The 19799-nt window shown below is 39.2% G+C and overlaps 1 protein-coding gene across 1 annotated transcript in view; it reads left to right on the top strand.

Annotated features, from left to right (window-relative positions):
• The window catches only part of PUDP (pseudouridine 5'-phosphatase), a 61670-nt gene extending 58185 nt beyond the window's left edge, over positions 1 to 3485 (top strand). The window contains exon 4 of the mRNA XM_079973077.1: positions 1833 to 3485. Within this exon, the coding sequence (XP_079829203.1) occupies positions 1833 to 2009 (177 nt within the window). The 3' untranslated portion in view covers positions 2010 to 3485. The remainder of the gene's footprint in view (positions 1 to 1832) is intronic.
• Positions 3486 to 19799: the final 16314 nt, after the last annotated feature.

The raw sequence follows: 19799 nt of genomic DNA on the forward strand, positions 1-19799 counted from the left end.
AAGAAATCAGAAGAAAAATAGACACTGAAATCTTGTCACATTGAGATGAAACGTCTATTAATATGGAATTTTTTGCTTCAGATTGGAGTATGCAATGGTAGCTAAACTGTTGTATTAATAAACCATAAGTGTGTAGTAAGTTTTACTGAAATATTTGCCTTGCATTTTCAATTTATAAATTCAGAGTTAGCACTTAAATTGTTTTATTCTGACCTTTTCTTTCTACACTCCTAACACATCATTTGAGACAAAGTGTAGACCAAGAGATGCTGTTCTCTTATGGTGATATAAATCTCTAATATTTACAACTTAACTGAAGCGGGAGGATATAGAACAGTGATATTTTAGTAACAAAATGAGCTCATTTAATTTTCACAATACAGGTCTGATGTGTATTTATTGCTTAATAAAGAATTGGTTCCCTATTAAAGAATAAGAATGACTGAAATAAAATGTCATCATCCCCCCTTAAAATTTGTATCTGGTTGAGAACTGAGGAATACATAAGTAAACAAATAAGAAATATTTCGGCTATAATGTTCTTGTTTTGTAATGACAACAATAATGCACAGTTCTAGCCACGGCACTGCAATAATGTTGTGTGAAATAGCTGCTTGTCTTACTGGATCAAATGTTTTTATGGTGAAATCTGTCATAATTGCCCATGAACACCATTGAGTGTGGAGGCTGCAGTCAGAGTCAGCAACGTAATTGGCACAAGAGCCTGGAGAAATGGGTCAGTGCTTCTGACTGTTAACCAGAAGGTTGGTGGTTTGAGCCCACCCAGGGATAGCTGTGGACAGGATTCCTATATTGCAGCTGGTTGGGCTAGATGACCCTTCTGTCTCTACGATTCTATGATGAACTGGCATGTAGGAGCTGGCACATTAATGAGCTTTGAAGGAAGTTGTTCACCCAAATGAGTCTGAAGGACTTTACTCGCTGCCTTTCCCTGCTTCTCCTGGATCATTGCCTGCAGCTGAGAAAAGAAGGAGAGCCTGTTGGATCGGGCCAATGGCCCATCTAGTCCTGTATCCTGTTCTAACGATGACCAGCCACATGCCTTTGAGATATCTATAAGCAGGACCTAAGCACAACATCACTATCCCCTCCTACATTTTTCAGCCACTGATATTTAGAAACATGCTGCGTCTGACCATGAAGGCAAAGCATAGCCATCATGGCTAGTAGCTAATGATAGCTTTATGCTCCGTGATTTTGTCCAATCCTCCTTTAAAGCCATCCAAGCTGATGGCCATCATCGTGACTGCATTCAGACACCATTTTCCCAATGTTTCCTTAGCGGATAATTTCCATTTTTGGAAATCTGGAAATTTTAGTGCTCATTTCCATGTTAATTGCTTCCCAAAGGAATCTGTTTGCAACCTGTTTAAGAAGGAAAATTGCAGGATGAAATTGGGGGCAGTATCTTGGCATATAGTTCTTTCCATGGGTGAATCATGGGGAAAGAAGAAGCACAAAAAGTGGTGACTTTTTGAATGATGTCCGCTTTTGTGTCATACTACGGCCACTAAACGTTAATGAAATTAAGTGTGACATTGCGGTATATTGATCAAAAAGCCACAGTTCCACAATTCAACAGGCAATTCCATAGGTTAACTATGCACTTGTGTGAAGAAGTCTCTTTTGGTGTATATGCATATGTTTAAAAATGCATTCTTAAACTACTGGTATTTTCTAAGTAAAGTATTCCCTGAAGACTCAAAAAATATGTGTATATGACATAGGAATTAAAGCCAAATAATTTCATTTGCTGTATATACGCAGAATCAATTTTCTGATTATGGTACTGTTTTCTTTCTACTTCTCAGTGTCTTGTCTTTGAAGATGCCCCCAATGGAGTCAAGGCATCACTGACAGCGGGAATGCAAGTGGTGATGATTCCAGATGAAAACCTAAACAAAGATCTTACGAAAGAAGCAACTCTAGTACTCAAGTCGATGGCTGATTTCAAACCAGAATTGTTCAGTTTACCACCATTTGATTGAGAATAGTTTAATTTTTAAAACATTTTAATTTAGCCATATTGATTTCAGGGGGAAAAGGCTTTTTAGACTATTGTAATCATATGTTCTACTGTTATTATTAGACTGCTGAAAATAAATCTCATTTATTAAAATTGCACAGATGGAAAGATTGTACACCAGACCCCTTGCCCTTGAAACTTAAAGCCACTTAGATGGGAACTCAAAAGGCCCACCCAGTACTAAACACAGGAGGTAGATTTTCAGAGGGATTGCAGCATATCAGCTGTGATCGCGAAGAAATGTATCTCACCCAGACAGCAGTTAGCCTTAGGCACAAAGCTCTCATTGGTGCCAGTCATTGGGATCTTGAAAATCCTCATAGGCCATCATGGAGTTAGGGATTGGCTGGGCAACTATTTCCATTCTGATTAGGTCTCATTGGCACTCAATTATTGGTCTAGCCCATCTGTTCAGACTCATTCTGTCCCACTGTACACATTTTGCCTGCCCTTTTTACATTAAGTGCACATTGTTCAGTGCTCTTCATCTGTAAAATATTCAGTTTGTACACATCTTTTACATAAATTATGTACTTTTGTGCACAGAAAATGCATTGCAAAATCTGGAGAAGTGCATAATCTGACTGGGCGTTCCGATCCACCCGCAAGTTCAGGTGTGTCAAGTTGGGTTGGACCATTCCAAAAAACAAAACAAGAAACCAGATCAATTACTCCCTCATCCCTAAAAGCAGTATAGAGAAAAGCAGTATATGCAGGTTCCTTTACTGTGTCTAAATGGGCCTCGAATTATGTCTTGTTTTTTTTTCTGCCTTGCTTAAAATTCCGCATTTCTATAATGTTCTGGCTTCATCTTGATTGGGGGATATTATGTACTATAAGCCCATGATACAAATTCTGTTGCAAAATTCTTACTTGCCTGGATCAAAGCCAGACAAACAGGTTGTAAGACTGCAGGCAGGACTCTGCTAATTTGAACGTTTCTTTCAAAGTAATTGTTTTAGTTGTGTGGTTATAATTCCTTTATACAGTTGCTACCAGCCCAACAGAATATTCTCTTGTCGTTGTCTTTGCTTGCACAGACTGGCCATGTTCCTTTGCTGTTCTGTTTTTATTTTCATTGTGCTTTTTCCTTCCCCAGCAGTGCCAATGGTAGAGAAAACGTCTCTTGCTAGCTTCAGGATCCCTCTGCTAAGTGCCAAAACAGTTCTACTTCTCCTCCTCCCTTTTTATCTTGATTAACCTTGTCTGGTGACTTCGTGATTGCATCATTTGTTCAGATTCAGTTTGCTGGGTGATGTTTTCATTGTTGCCTTTTCTGGTGCTTTGATCAGAACTGCACCATCCTCACATGTCTTGAGATGGCATCTGCAATGTTGCCCATGGAAAACAGAATTGTATGTACCTAGCACTGACCCGTATTCAAATTCTTTATCAGGAAAAAGCAAATAATTGGATTTAAATAAATTCTTCTGATCAAGGTGTTTGCATTTTTGTTTTTGTTTTTCTTTTCTGTAATTCCATTTCTGCTATCCCGGAGAGAATGAACAGTGAACCAGGTAGAGTGGTGAGGGCCACTTCCTGGATATCCTGCTCTGGATTTTTAAAGGTTCACCTGATACCACCCACATGTTCTCAAGCTTATTGCTAAAGAAAAGGAGGCATTTTTTTTTTTAAAGAGGGGTGAAGAATTGTGGATTTTATGATGTTACAATATTGTGCCTTATACCAAATCACAAAGTGTGATCATCTCAACTGAAAACTTATACCTAAAGTACCCTAAAGCTTATACATTTGTTTTCTCGCCTACATGATTATAGGCTACTTGGTCAGTACTATTTGGAGAGAGTCTTTAAAGACTCCCTCAAGGCAAATCTAAAAAAAAATGTACCATATTTTTCACTCTATAAAACGCACCAGACCACAAGACACACCTAGTTTTTGGAGGAGGAAAACAAGAAAAAAAATATTCTGAATTTCAGAAGCCAGAACAGCAAGAGGGATTGCAGCGCAGTGAAAGCAGCAATCCCTCCTGCTGTTCTGGCTTCTGGGATAGCTGCGCAGCCTGCATTCACTCCATAAGACGCACACAAATTTCCCCTTACTTTTTAGGAGGGAAAAAGTGAGTCTTATAGAGCAAAAAATGTGGTACTTTAAACACCGACAATTGGGAAACACTGGTCTGCAAGCACTCCAGTTGGAGGACAGCCTTTACCAAAGGTGTCATGGGCTTTGAAGAAGCACAAACTCATGATGTAAGGGAGAATCGTGCTAAGAGGAAGGCACGCTTGGCAAACCCTCACTGTGATCAACTCCCACCCAGAAACCTATGTCCCCACTGTGGAAGGACATGCGGATCCAGAATTGGCCTGCACAGTCTCTTATGGACTCACTGTTAAAACCATGTTCATGGAAGGCAATCCTACTCAGCTACGAGTGATCGCCAAGGAAGAAGAAGAAGACTATTTGGAATGGTGCACCCAATGCCACTCTGAGTCCACAGAGCTGAGATTTGTAGCACAGTGAAACTCAAGTGTTATCCATTAGACCAGTGGTTCCCAAACCTTTTAAGTGGTCTTACTAATTTTTCTGTCCGTTGCAGCAATTATAGCACACTGTGCTAGATGCTGTATAATATAACACTCTTTTTACACCCATAATATGGACCACTTGAATGAAGCTCCTGCATTAGGCTATAGTTCAGGAGAATGTATCTTGAGTGCTATTTTTATAGAAAAAGGGGTGCTGGAACTCACCATCAACACCTCCCTTGTTCTCTTATAATAGCAATGGCTGCCACCTCAGAGATGCTAGAACTGAGTTCTTGTGAGTTCCATCGGGGGGGGGGGGGGGGAGTCCTGGGTATCTTCATGTTGGAATGTTTTGTACTGCTTGATGCTTAATGGACATCAGTCCCTCAGTTTTTCAGAAATTCTTGAATTCAAATTTTCTTTTGGGCCCATTAACCATGCATTACCTAGGACAATTTGCCTTTAATGGAGCTATTTATATCACACCTTTATGTAGCTATTTATATAGCTTTACACAGCCTTCTGCATCTTAATTCCTCCAAGTCTGGTAATGGAATCCTTTGCAATGTGTGCATCCATACCGTTTTCTACTGAGGAGGGTCCTTTCAGATCTGCTAGGTGCAGGATTGGAAAGAAGGTCACCCTTGCTCCTAACTTCACATCCTGAAGGAAAAAGAAGTACTCACAGCCCTAAGAACACTCCTGTTTTTTAAACAAGGCTGCATTTAGGAAGTAGCATGCAAAACAGTGCCTTCTTTGCAGCATAGAATAAAGAAGTAAACCTGAAATGGAGAATGCAAGTTGAAAAAGTCTCAATGAAAAAGAAACATCCCTTAAATAGGTTCTATTATTTCATAGTATTATTGTACAATCTTACGGATTTCCTAAGTGCGGCCAGTCCCTTGCCAAAAGCAAGGTTTTCAGTCAGTACTGATGGGCAGCTTGGGTTCATGCTGGGCTGCAAATGAAGAATGGAAAGAATTGGGAGTACGGTCGTACCTTGGTTTTCAAACAGCTTAGTTCTCAAACGTTTTGGCTCCTGAACGCCGCAAACCTGGAAGTGACTGTTGCGGTTTGCAAACTATTTTTGGAAGCCGAATGTCCAACAGGGCTTCTGCAGCTTCTGATTGGCTGTAGGAGCTTCCTGCAGCCAATCAGAAGTCATGCTTTTGTTTCCAAACATTTGGGAAGTTGAACAGATTTCCGGAACGGATTACGTTCGGCTTCCAAGGTACGACTGTACACTCAAGAGGACTGCTAATTCTTTCCTTTGAATTTGGGTTATCTGACACCATGGTGATGTCAGGTGATTGGAGGTGAGAGGCCCGAGCCACCTACAGAAGAGGTCTGTGGTGGGGGATGAGGGCGTGAGCTCAGGATGTAGCCTGCTGGCTGTATTCTGTTCCCTACCCCTGATATAGGTGATGAAACACTGCCTCTTCTGCCCCCCGTACAAATTTGTTTTCTTATGGAATAGTGGACTTCTCTTACTGATATTAAAATACAGTGGTACCTCAGTTTAAGAACAGTCCTGTTTATGAACTATTCAGTTTATGAACTCCACAAAACTGGAAGTAGTGTTCCTGTTTGTGAACTTTACCTCAGTCTACAAACGGAAGCTGAACAGTGGAAGGGCACCGGTGGCGGGAGGCCTCATTAGGGAAAGTGTGCCTCGGTTTAAGAACAGATTTTGTTTAAGAATAGACTTCAGGAACAGATTAAATTTGTTAACCGAGGTACCACTGTAATTTTATAATCCTAATGTCCTTCTCAGCAGTAATTATCCACAATCTGATTATTCCAACAAAACAGTCTTTGAGTTCCTCAGAAGATTCTCTCTCTCTCTCTCTCTCTCTCTCTCATCCCCCGACACATCCTAATCAATTGGGAACAATTCTTGTTCACTGTATGTGACCAGCTAAGTATTGGAAGGCTGATTTCACATAGAGGGATTCTTGTTTTAGCCAGTATTAATTCAAAGAAAGCATTCCACTCAAATTTCAACTTTTTGTGTTGCCAGGCACAGGAATTGAATCACACTTTTCATCCATTAGCTAATGTCACTATCTGGAGAAAGCTTTCAAGTGTAAAACAGGTGCCTCTTGGGATCTCTTTCCTCCATAATTGCTTGAGTCCAACTGGGGACTTATTAAGTGGAACAAACTCTAATAAGCCAGAATTAATAAATTTACCATTTACTATGACTGGAATGCAACAGCCAGGGCATGTCTCATTTATGAACTTTTCCCAAATGAATGATTACAAAGGTATTGTAAATCTTTAGCAAATACATTCTCAATTTGTTAAATATTAGCTGTTACACACAAGAATTGCAAGGTCACCACCATACACTGCCTACAGTCAGTGTGTTCTGAATTGACCCTTGAAATGTATCAGTAACTTCTTTCTTCCCTAACATGATACACATGACAGTTATGAGGAAATCTCTTCTACCGTCGTACCTTGCTTTGTGGCCGGATCTGTTCCAGAACCCCATCCACAAGCCGAAAAGGACGCAGGGTAAAGCAGTGTACACTTTTGTGCATGCACGAAGCACGATTTAGCGCTTCTGCGCATGTGCAAGCGGCAAACTCGGAAGTACCTGTTCCAGTACTTCCGGGTTTGCTGCTGACGTTTGCTAGAATGGACGCTAGACAAGGCGGACGTTCGCAGAGGTATTACTGTACTTGGAGCTATCTCTTACTTTGTTCTTTATAAACTAAATATTTATATAACACCATAATCAAATTCAAAGGCAGTTTACAATATTTTATTAGGTTTTCCTTAAAGGTCATGATGTGTGGAGCACAGTTTGATTAATAATCAATCTACGGGGGAAATGGATTCATTACTTGGGCATCTGAGAATCTTCTGAATAAATTCTCAATGAACCTAACCTCCAGACCTCTCAGACACCTGATGCCTTCAGCATGCTCATTCACATAAGGGTGACAGCCTCATAAAATTAGAAATGGTGTGACTTGTGCTTATACATATGGTATAGTGTAGAGCAGAGCTGGGGAACCTGTGGCCCCCAATGTTAATTGGCATTCATCATCCATCAATGCCAGCCAACAGAGTCAATAGTGGTGATGGGAACTGTAGTTTAACAACATCTGGAGAACCACAGATCCCCCCATTCCTAGGCTAGAGAGTCATATTGGGAAAGGGGTTTCTGTCCGTTGCCTTTCAACAGAAAATCCCCCCAGAGCATTGTAGGGCTGGGAGTTCCTCTGCTCTACTTTCAGCTCTGTAAAATATTGGTGAGAATCAGCACCCAAAGAATGGCTTCTATGTGAGAAGACTAATAATATTGTTGGCCTTAAGATACAAGAGTGGGCATGCAATAGGTTAAGATGCAGCCAACACAAGACCATCCCTGACAAGCTCATAATGATTGCGATGATGATTGTGGGCTGTTCTTCTGTACTATAATCTCTTGTATCAACAGAGAAACCTAATCCTATTAAAGCCTGTGAATCCAAACCTGACCTGTGAATCCAGATGGCAAGCAAACACATTGCCCATATGTTTGATTTCACTACTTTTCCATGAAAAATCTTTCAGAGAATGAGCTGCCAGTTACAGCGAAACATTGGGGAGTTGTTCTCTAGGAAGATTCTACCTTGACACATTGAAACCTGTAATATTTCATAAACTAGCATTTACGAAAGGAGTGTCATCACCATATATATATTTTCTGCCTCCATTAAAATGTGGGGCCGGGGCCGGGGTAGACACTACTTTCTAAGTCCAGATGCTCCAAAATGTTTGCAACAAAGGAGCCACACAGCATATTAACTACAGAATCTAGTTTTCTGCATGCAATCCCATTCCTTGTGCAGGAACTTAACTAACTTCTGAGACCCTCCTGGTGGTCCCTGTGTAGGGTGAAGTATCCAGTGAGGGGTTTGGAAAAGGGCCTTTTTGGTGATGGCTCCACTTCTGTGAAATTCTCTCTCCACCGAGGTATCTCTGGACTCATATACACACACATTATATATATATATATATATATATATATATATATATATACCCATAGGAGGAGTGGGGTGTGTGTGTGAAGATTTGCTAATTGATTTATTTTCACAGATACATACAGAAGTGAGGAACTTTTCTTGAGTAGCCAGTCATTTTCACAATTCTGTTGAACTGCAATTAATGGTTTTAGGTTTTAAACTGCTGTACAACTGCCATGATATTTTATGAGGGATGGTCTATAAATACTTTTATAAATAAATGTAATGCAGCATTTTTCTGTTTGTTGGAGTTGCAGAACTGTGGTGCTTTTTAAAAGTTATACTTGATTTTCATTGTATTATATTTTTATTGATGTAAACCAATGTTGACCTTATTAGCGAAGGGCAATATATAAAACTTAGTGATTTAATTAAATAGTTTGCATACAGGGACCCTTCTAATTCTATTCTTAAATAGTGTATTACAATGGCTTTACACTGGATTAAAGCCCTGATCTTCCAGGTCTGAGTTCCATACTCCAACCATTACATCACACTGCCGCACAGTGATTGCAGAGTTTGTGTATGTTGCCCAGACAGTTTCTCTGGTTTGCAAATGTGACCTATAGGCACAGAAATGTTTCTGCCCCCTTGAGGGTGATGTGCTGAGTTTGGAAGTGGGAAAACCAGGTTAAAATCCCTTCTCTTTTATAAAGCATCGTTGGTGGCCTTGGGCATGGATCAGTTTCTTTCCACTCATGTCATTGTAGAATTGAAATGCACCTCTCTTAGTGTCTTCTTGGAGGATCAGACTGAAGCAGGGCATCAAAACGCCTCTTGAGTTGTGATGGGGATTCCCACTCCCAGCTGCTCCACCCGGAAGCGTAAGGGCTGCCAGTAAAAGCAGATGAGTCTGCCCGCCAATGTTCCGAACCAAGCTCGTCAATTGTAGGACAAGAGTTCAACAGCTAGACTCAGAATTTAATTTCGTATTTCAAAAGAAATGGCAAGGAAGGAATCCTGAAAGGAGTCATCTAAAGGTCAGAACCATATATATACTTTTACCACTGAACCATCAGTGATGAGGTGGGGGTTGAGGATCTTCTTGTTCATTCTTCGAGAGCCTGCCTTTCTGGGAAAATAGCATTTAGAAATCACAGCAGACAGTTGCCACCGCTTTCTTCCCATCCAGGCTTCACTGGCTTATATTGCTAGGTATTTGATTCAGTTATGAAGTAGAGCAGGGCTGGAAAGTAAGCAAGTTATCCCACCCCCATTCCACAACAGCCCATCTTCCACCAATACTACCCCAATCTGAAATTAAGTGCAAAAATTATGGCTTGAATTAAAATATTTTTAAAATAAAAATATTTTCTGTATCTATATACTTTGAACCATATGTTCAAAGTTGCATCATTAATGAGTTACTGTTATGGAGACTGGGAATTCTTTGGAAGTACAATATTTCTGAGCAGAATAGATGTACTAATCATTCTGGAGCATTATGGATTTGGGTTCTTTTCCCTTGGCACAGGAAGGGAGGGCTATTATGTAAAGGCATGCTTTTAGGGTGTGTGTTCAGGTTGAAATCTAATTATATGTCTCCATTTTTATTTTTATTTTTTTGGGGGGAGGGGTGTAGAAAGGTGAGTAAAAGGGAGCTTGTACAATGAGCTAAAATGCACCTGAGCTGTAATCTAAATTGCTTGTCCTGTATCATATGATAACCTTTTGGAACATGCAGGGGAATTATGTCTTCAAGTCTCTCCACTGATACCTTGGGCAATATCCAGAACACTGTCTGTGCCCATGAGCGATGTGCTGCACTGGGTTATTGACTTTCTGAAGTTTGACTGAAACAGCAGAAACTTGCAGGCTGTGACATGTAGTCATTCTTCTACATATAAACATTCCCAACAGGCTTCAAGCATGGAAGTGAGAGACAATAATTTTGGAACATGAGATGTTACTTTTACTATTTCATTTACCTTTGATTCTGTGCTGATTCAATAGGAAGGGCTATTTGCCAGTTTATGCTATTTTAACATCATCTGAATTGGTAATTTAGTGATTGCTGGTTGGTGGGTTGTGAAGTTCACATGAGACCTTTCTATTGGGACTCTAACTACCTGTTCATCAAACCTTGGTGGTCATGATGTACCTTTCTGAAGACACAGACAGATACATTGGAGGCAGCAGAAAATGTATGCAGGTAAATGACCCCCACTCCTCCAAAAAATCTCATGGAAGCTGCATAGCTGAGCACACATACTGCACCGCATTCTCATTTAAAGTTCTAAATGAACCGTCTGAGAACATCCTGTGAATTTGCTACCCTCTAGGGAGGACTTCAGGTTCCTTAGACTAATTGATGATTTATGAGACGTATGAAACATACATAGTGCATTATATCTGTGACGGATTAGCTTTTTCATCACTAATGATCCTTCTGCCTGGGCTAACAGCTGAGGTTTGTCATTGAATATATTCAGAGGAAGGGAGAAATGCAATGCAGATCATAAGGAACGAATAAGAGAGTCAGGAGAAATGTGTTCAATAAATAGGAATAACAGCTGCAAAATGAGAGAAGCAAAAACAAATGAACAAACTCCAAAATAAGTGCTGCCAACTTGTAAGAGGCGTTCTTATGAATATGGAAACAAAAACTCAAGATTGCTTGCTAATAGATGTAGAAAAAAGAAATCAAAAACAAAAGTGCATAGAATCACAAAAAAGATGGTAGCAAAACATTTTCATCAAAAGATATATGTTCTGAATGTTCTGCTTTTTATTTCAATCATTATACTTCGCATAGTCAAAATAGTTAAGACAATAAATTCTTAGCAGACTTATCTCTGACAACTTAGTCAAAGTTGTCAGCAGTGAACAACAATTTCTTGATAGCCCTATTTACCTAAAAGAAATTGAGGCCACCTTTAAAAACCTGAAACTACACAAAACTCCTTGACCTGATGGTTTTAGCTCCGGATTCTACAAAAGATTCAAGGATATATTAATGCCTTACATACTCCATCTCTTTAATGATAGATTAAAAGAAACTGAAATTCCCAGAACCTGGTTTCTCTCTAGAATAGTTACTATACTTATAAAGTCCTCAAAAAGATGTTATCCTTTCAACCATCAAGAAGGATGATTACAAGGATAATTACAAATCAGGATTACAAGATATTTACTTTTCTGCTAGCCAATTGTATAAAACACTTATTGAAGAAATTGGTTGCCCTGCATGAGGCTGGCTTTGTTTCATGCCAATACATAATGGACCCAATTAGATATTGTTAAATGTCATTGAAAATAGGAAAGGGGAAAAAAGGGTCCTCTATAACAGACATTCTCAAGGCCCTTGACTGCCTTGAGTGGAATTTTTTAGATACCAGGGTGTATTGATACCAAGAAATCTCAGTAAATTATATCGTTAAAATTACTCCCTAGTCTGGCAAACAAGATCTTAGGTGGGGTAGAATCACTTTTGCTCTCTTATCATAGTCACATTGACAATTCCTCCAAAGCTAATGTACCTATTCCAAACCCCCTTCCAGTCTGCTTTGTTTTTAAAATTGAATGGAAAATATAACAACAGACAAGCAAAACTTGTAAGAGGCCTTGAATATTGCCTTGAGAAACAGTGACTTCAGCTATCTTCATATTATAGGTCTCTGTACTCTTGAGTCACCATAAACAGAGGTTGTTCTATGGCACATACCTAAAGTTGCTTAAGTGGTTGACAACTGTGAATAAATATGAGCTTGTAAAACTTTATATTTTAGTAAGCATGGAAGAAACAATGGCCCTTCAAGATCAATAGGACAGAGAGAATGGAGTGGTATGCTTACAAATCGTGTTTCCATGATGACGATTGTGCTGTTATCTACCTACATGAATGTGGGTGCCTCCATTAGCTCTTATTGTTGGTTAAGATTCCTTGTCCTCATGTTATTTTGCTTTGTTTTTATTTGGAAGGCTCTGTGAAATAATTTTAAGGGTGCGCTTCAAAGGCCAATATGAGTCATCTCCACCTTCTTATACACAATCATGTGAACTTATCAGCACCCATGCTTGAGCACAGAAGCCAAGTAACCTCTCCCTTGTCTTGCCAATAAAATCACAGGTACATGATATCAAGAGGTTTCATCAAGGACACTTTGCAGGATTTCAGAGAAGATTTTCTCTTCTACTTTTCATCAGGACCCCGAAGGTGTTGGCTAAACTAAAACAAATAGTGACTCTACAGCATATAGGATTCTCAAGATCTCCAAGTCTACCTCACGGGTTATCTCACACAAATGTAATTTGCCACATCCACATTTATGTTGGGGTGGTGGTGGTGGAAATGATGTTGCTCAGTTTATTAGCCGTCACATCATCTGATGCTTTTTCATAACTTACAATATGGAAGACGAGGGAAGGAATAGTGAAGAGAGCGTTCAAGAGATTTTGCAACTTCTGGAGCAGAATTTATTTTTGTCTTTATTTGCAGGTGCAGGAGGCCCCCCTCTTCATAACTGGAAAAATGGTGTGAAATCAGAAGATCAGCGGTTCGCATCCCCACAACAGGGTGAGCTCCCATTGCTTGGTCCCAGCTCCTGCCCACCTAGCAGTTCAAAAGCACGTCAAAGTCCAAGTAGATAAATAGGTACCACTCTGGTGGGAAGGTAAATGGCGTTTCTGTGCGCTGCTCTGGTTCGCCAGAAGCGGCTTAGTCATGCTGGCCACATGACCCGGAAGCTGCCTGCGGACAAACGCCGGCCCCCTTGGCCTATAGAGTGAGATGAGTACCACAACCCCAGCGTCGTCCGCAACTGGACCTAACGGTCAGGGGTACCTTTACCTTTACCTTTAAGCCTGCTTCACATGTTAGGGTTCTTCTATGAACATTTGAAAAATGTGTGGACTACAGCAATGTTCTTGCCATCTTCTGATCGAAACATACATCTGCAGTGCGTGCCTATACATTTGATGGGTTCCACATGAAGTGGGTGAAAGGATGCACCTGCTATTGGTTATGGGTGAAGAAAGAAGATGTCCTGGGAAGTAATTATTGGCTCTCTAGTCAAGATAAGGAGAGGGCTTTCTCTTTAGTATGTGGCCTGCATTTAGTGAAGGGGTATGGTGCCTAAAGAATGTCCTGTATCCATGGTAAATATATAGTTCAAATATAACTTGGGGTAACAGACCCTTTGTTGGTTCATTATAGAAAGGAGATAATTACCATGCTTGTCATATCTCAGCAAATTCATGGGATGTCTGATTCTGCAGTTTGTAACTTAAGGCATGACAGTGTGGGCTGGCGGAGCTGATTACTGGGGAATTTATACTAGTGATTTCCTTTTTTCCTCTTCTTGCTAAGATACTAATTTGGAAGGATTAAAAATAGCCATTTTCTTCGCATGCATTGTCTTTCCATTTTGGTATCCTTGAGAGAGGATTCCCCTTTTTGCTTGAACCTTTTCAAGTAGCAAAGATTTCGCCTCCTCCTTTTGCTAATTAACAACTGGTAATGACGGTGCAACACATGTACACATTAGCATTTCTAGCCTACTTTTTCCTCCTCATTATTAAAAAAATAAAAATAAAAGGAGGTATCTTAAGTTAATTGAATGTTTACACTGTATTTTGGACATGTTAAGTACTTAAGAAGTGCTAAGTATTATTTTCCTTTGATCACAGCTACTTGATTTCTTTTCTTTCTGTGACTACAACTTTGCATGTGTGTCTACTAGTAGATGTGTGGAGAACAAAAGAACAAGAGAAGGTCCAACGAACAAGAAATTCAGGGCTCCAGAAATTTAATTTCTCACTTGCTAGCCCTTCAGGTATACTTTGCCATATTGTGACAAATCTAATTTACAGTATTCATAATTTTTATCATGTACACCCTCCAAAGATCTCAAGGTGGCATAGGTGATTCACTCCAACCCCTTTCATTTTTTTTCTTATAATTTTTTTTCTTATAATTTTTCTTATAATTTTTTTTGAGGTTTTTAAAATTAGAAGAAAATGAAAGATTTATGAAAATAAATTATGAAAGTGAAGAGGGGGAGAGAAGCAACCAGAATAAAAGCCTTATGAAGCATTAGTGCAGACATGGAACATGATGAGAGCATAAACATTGTTGTGGTTTCACAAATTCTACGTATTTGAAAAAGAAAATGCCACAGTCATTACCAATACACCGAGTGCATGGTGGAGCAAACAAAAATGTTGATCTTAATTCCCTTGCTTTTGTATCATATGTACCTCATATGAATAGAGATATAGTAAGAATAAAATCTGATAACAAACAGAAAATAAAAAAGCATGGGTGTTTTGTATCTTGGTGATGATCTTTTCATATAACCCATACTGTAGCATGTGGAGGGCATACCATCCATCCATTTGCGTTCTTAGTCATAAACTCTCATCCCTTGTCATTTTATCCTGACAACAGTTTATTGAGATAGGTTAGGTTAAGTGACAGTGGGCATCACAGCTGATTGTCAGGAGTGGTTGGTGGTGCAGCAGCCTCCTGCGCATGCTCTCAGTCCAACAGTCAGCTGTGGAAGTGAACCAAACAAACAGGAGAATGCTGGGCTGGGAGCTGTACTGGAGGGGACACACTCAACTAGCAGTAGTATAAAGGTATGGAGGGCAGAGCATTCAGTATGGGTTCCAAGCAGGAAGAGAGCAAAGGGCAGGGAAGGAACAACAGAAGAATGGGTAAAGAGGTAGGCTATGGGCAAGACTTGCTGCAGTGGGAGAGGAAGAAAAAGGCAGCAATTCCGGTGCTAGCTACCTCAGTGGCAAATCAAGGAGGGAAAGGGTTAACTGAAGAAAGAGCAAGGTCACTTAGCATCTGGTGAGGTCACTTCACATCTAATAGTAGGCATCAGGCTCATCATTTAAGCTCATAACCAGCTAGAACAATTTTTTGGAAGGGTGCTGTGATGTTAACATAAGAGAGTGCTGGAGGTGAAATAGTTAAACAGGTTACCCAATCAGAACCCAGGGAGGTGGAGTCAGAGGAACTATAAAATCAGCTCCGGAAGGGGTGAAGGGGGAGTTCATTGGGTGTTTGGTTGGAGTGGGAGTGAATTGGGATAAAGTCTGTGGGTAAGTTGAGTTAGTGTAGCGAAATAAGCTGAGTCAGGAACAGTTTGGGGCAAGGAAGACAAGTAAATATCTGAGAGGTGGTTTAGTGAGTGAGAGCAGGAAGTTATAGGTCTGGATAGGCACCCTATGATTGTAATTGACTGATACCGTTTATGAAACCACACGCTTGTTAAACTGCAATAAATAAACCGAAGTTTATGTTCCAATTTAACCCTGACTGAACTCAGTATTGTACCAGGTAGGGCCTGGGTGGTGGCAGCGAGAAATAAAGTGGTGGCACAGGGATCAATAGACGGTGAAACACCCGGGGACCCTGTGTGATCGACACAGGTGCTACCAGTAGATGCTATTGTTTTAAATAAGAAGAGAGGATGAAGTAATCACACTCAAAACCCAACATGACGGTTTCTGAGAAGGTTCAGATAATAAGTCTTTATGCCTCATTTTGAAATGGTTCATATAGTTGTTATTGTATACTGTACAGAGGTTTGTTCACAGTGCAGCTGTAACCTTCCTTAAAAGCCCCAACTTTCCCCTTATTTCCTCCTTGACTAAAATTCAGATAGCTCAATCATTTCCCTGAGGTGTTCATCCAATATGGTTGTTTCCCTATCTCAATTTACTGTGGAAACCAGGCTTCTTGTTGTTTCTTTTTATTTTCTAAAATAAGCATGCCCTCCAAATACATAAATCATGCCAGTGGTTCTCTTCTCTGTAATATCTTGTCAGAGCAGAGGAACAGAGAAGTATATTCCAAAGATGGAAGCAAAAGTCCTTTTTGAAATGCTCAAATTTCCATTGGCATCAGTTTATGCTGTGTGTAACCAAGTGTTTTTATGTTTCTACTTCTGGAGTGTGTGAGAAAAATACTGCTATTCCTTCCAGTTTTGAGTACATCCATATTTATCAGATCTGTGCCTTCCTTTATGTAGCATGTTATTTTTGAGAAGCACATCATTGTTTTTCTTTACTTGTTCATTTTCTGTTGAAGAACAGAATTCCATCAAGATCCTAATTGGCTCATGATTCTTGCTTGTTAATAAACCCAAATCTTCCTGTATTCTGAAGTTCCAAAAGCTTCTTTTTTCCCATCTGACATAACTTTTTTCTCTTTCTATGGTATGGTGATAGTGCGTAAACAAGGCCTTCTGAGGACCTCTTCATTGTTCTCCCAGGAGTTTCTCACAATGGTTACACAAATAAAATCTCATCTGTCCCTGAGCATGCAGACCTCTTCACTTTATTAATAATACCTTTCTATTTACTGCTGATCAAATTGGCTTATACTCAATAGGATGCCTTTCTCTTCTTTGTATGTGCTAAAGTGTTTTTAGACATTTCCCAGCAACAATGGGAGAATCTAAATATAATGTTGTGGTGATGCACTCCACTTCCCAAACTCAATACTGTATAAGTGTTCCATCAATTGCAGAGTTTTGTTCTTTGTCTTTATTTTCTATTTCTGTTTTGATTTCTTTTTTAGATTCTAAACTACTTTGGAAGGGATTCTACAGAATTTGATTATGGATTTCCCCAGTAAATCCGTTCTGTGATAGTTTATGATACATGTACACTTTGACTCAAGTGGCAATGTCTATGCCCATAGTAGGAGTGTGGTCACCAAAATACACATTTTTCTAACTCCCCAAATATGCATTTTTGTCTGTTATTTTCACCAAAGTATTCAGTTTTAATGTAGACTTTCCCCTAATATACACATTTTTGGTACACATTATTTGGAGAACAGCACCACAAACTCAGAGAAAAGTGAATTTCAAAGGATAGCTGTGTGCCAGTTTACATATTGTTTTAGAAAGTGTGAATTAGGATGTTTCAAATTAAAATGTGAACCAAACAAAATTCCTCTCCTATTTCTCATTGTTAGTGTTGTGCTTGTTATACTCTAGACTGCATCCTTTGTTTTAGCATTATTTCTTCCAAGAGCATTATTTCTTCCAAGCAGTTCCATAAAATGCAAAGCAAGTTATTGGAGCTGTAATATGCTTTAAGGTCATGCCATTGCCCAGGGCAATGTTTAAAGAGATTTCACTCTATGGGTCAGCTTGCATATAACTTTCAAGTGCATTCTAGGACACAATTTCTCCAGGGTAAACATCTTTATGATTTGTGTCTACATTACAGTGCTTCTTATATCAAGTGCTTTGGCAATTTAATTTTCTGATGTACATCATTCAGTCAGCGACAAACAGCAGAGGGAGAGCAGTGGATGATATTCAGATGCATATGAATAGATAAGTTTTTTTGTGTTGTTTAATTAGTCTTTGTCAGAAGTTCAGCAAATTAAAATTAAACTGTGATCTTGAAAGCACTGTAGGCTGGAACTAAACATGATGGTATACAAGCATCTGGCACCAAAAATAGCAGCTGTGTGTTTGGTTTCCCCATTCTTCCATAATGTCTGGTACACATACTCATGTTCAGATGTCATAACATTGTGTGCTGTGCCACATTCTTTTAGTAGCCAATGATTTAAAATGGGCTGGAGAAGCACACAAACAAAGATAATTTGTATTAGAGAAAATGATTGAGGAGACACAGCTTATGTTTTCATCACCAGCTGCGTGTAGATGTAATATCTAATTCGGCCTTCAAAATCTAAGCAAATCACAAATCTGGGATTCTGTTTTGTCTTTGCACATACATGTGCTTTTCACTCTTCTTTCCTTGTTAAAATAAAAGGAAGAAATCTTACCCAAATGTCCGTAGAATGTCTGTGAAAGAATGTTCAATAGACTTTATTTATGTATAAGAAATATTTGTATGTTGCTATTTATAGAAATGTATCACAACAATAGAACTTTAAACCTTACATTAAAGAAGTTTAAACTAGACATCAGTAAACTATTGTGGAAAGGTGTATTCTTAATTGCCTGCCTAGGCCTGGCAGAATAGAAAGGTTTCCTGCATTGGCAGAAAAGAAATGTTTTCAGCAGGTGTTTAAGGGCAGTCCCAGATAGAGCACATCACAACAGTCTAGCTTTTAAGTTATCAACATCTATACCACAGCAGTTAGGCTATCCCTGTTCTGGAATGGCCACAGTTGGTGAACCAGATGGATACCAGATTTCTACATCTGTCTGATGATAATTTGTTGTGGAGTCCAATGGGCATTCCATCATTCTCATTTATATATATATATATAAAATCTGTATTTAATTCTTTCTGAATGATGATAGTGACACTTAAACAGTTTCTCTCTATTGGTTTTTAAGTATGTAACTTCTGGAAGATCACGTCTCAAAGTGGGACAAATGGTACCAAAATACAATAGCTTCTTTTCTTTTCTCAGTCCATAGAATACTAGGGTTCTTCAGCCTCAAGCAAAATTTAAAACTATTTCAGAATTGAAGAGAAAACATCTATGTTCACCTTTACTAATCCTTCACAACATCTGTTTAGTTGAACAGTAAGCCTGACCTATAAGGGAAACTTAGTAACACCTTTCTTGTTAAAGCATGGATTTTGGTTCAAATAAAACCTTTAAAACTTCTTGCACTTCCAGAAAAAGGTTTGTTATGTGTTTTATTGCCTGTAAAAGGCCAAGGAAGAGTAGAAGAAATAAAAATAAATGTGAAAAAGGGACCATTCTTTCTTCTGCTTTATCAGAGTGGCCCATTAGCTCACTCTGTTTTGACAGCTGAAAATGGGGGGTGATTTTTTACGGGTAAGGGAGGCCACTTTGCTCCAAAAGCAGATCAGCAGGGATGCTTACGCTACAAAATAGAGGCTCTAAAATGTTAGCTGCTACTTCTGTTACTATTAACATCCACCATCAATGGCGGATGAAGACAGTAAAAAGATTCATTGAGAAATGTTGTTTCCCAAAGCAAAAATGTCAGAAATTGGGTAGGCAATCCTTTAGACTCTAAAGCAAAGTTCAAAATGCATGAAACAGACAGGAATGTATAATATCTGAGGCACTGAGAAAAAATTGTTTGGCTGTTTCTGTATCTTATCTGATACTTTGAGTATTCTTTTAATAATAGATTCTGCAGCCAGCAGTGGTACTTTTTAACTATGGTGATGTTTGCAATTGATGTCATATTATGCTCAGTCATGAAGACAACTGCCAATGTAGAAATGAAATACAGAGCACAATTCAGATGGTTCAGGTGCTGTTTATTTACTTTGAAGAGTTAGGCACACATTTATATTTCTCCCATTGAAACCAGC

This window comes from Podarcis cretensis (assembly GCF_951804945.1).
Source record: "Podarcis cretensis genome assembly, chromosome: 4".
In the NCBI taxonomy this organism is placed as follows: domain Eukaryota; kingdom Metazoa; phylum Chordata; class Lepidosauria; order Squamata; family Lacertidae; genus Podarcis; species Podarcis cretensis.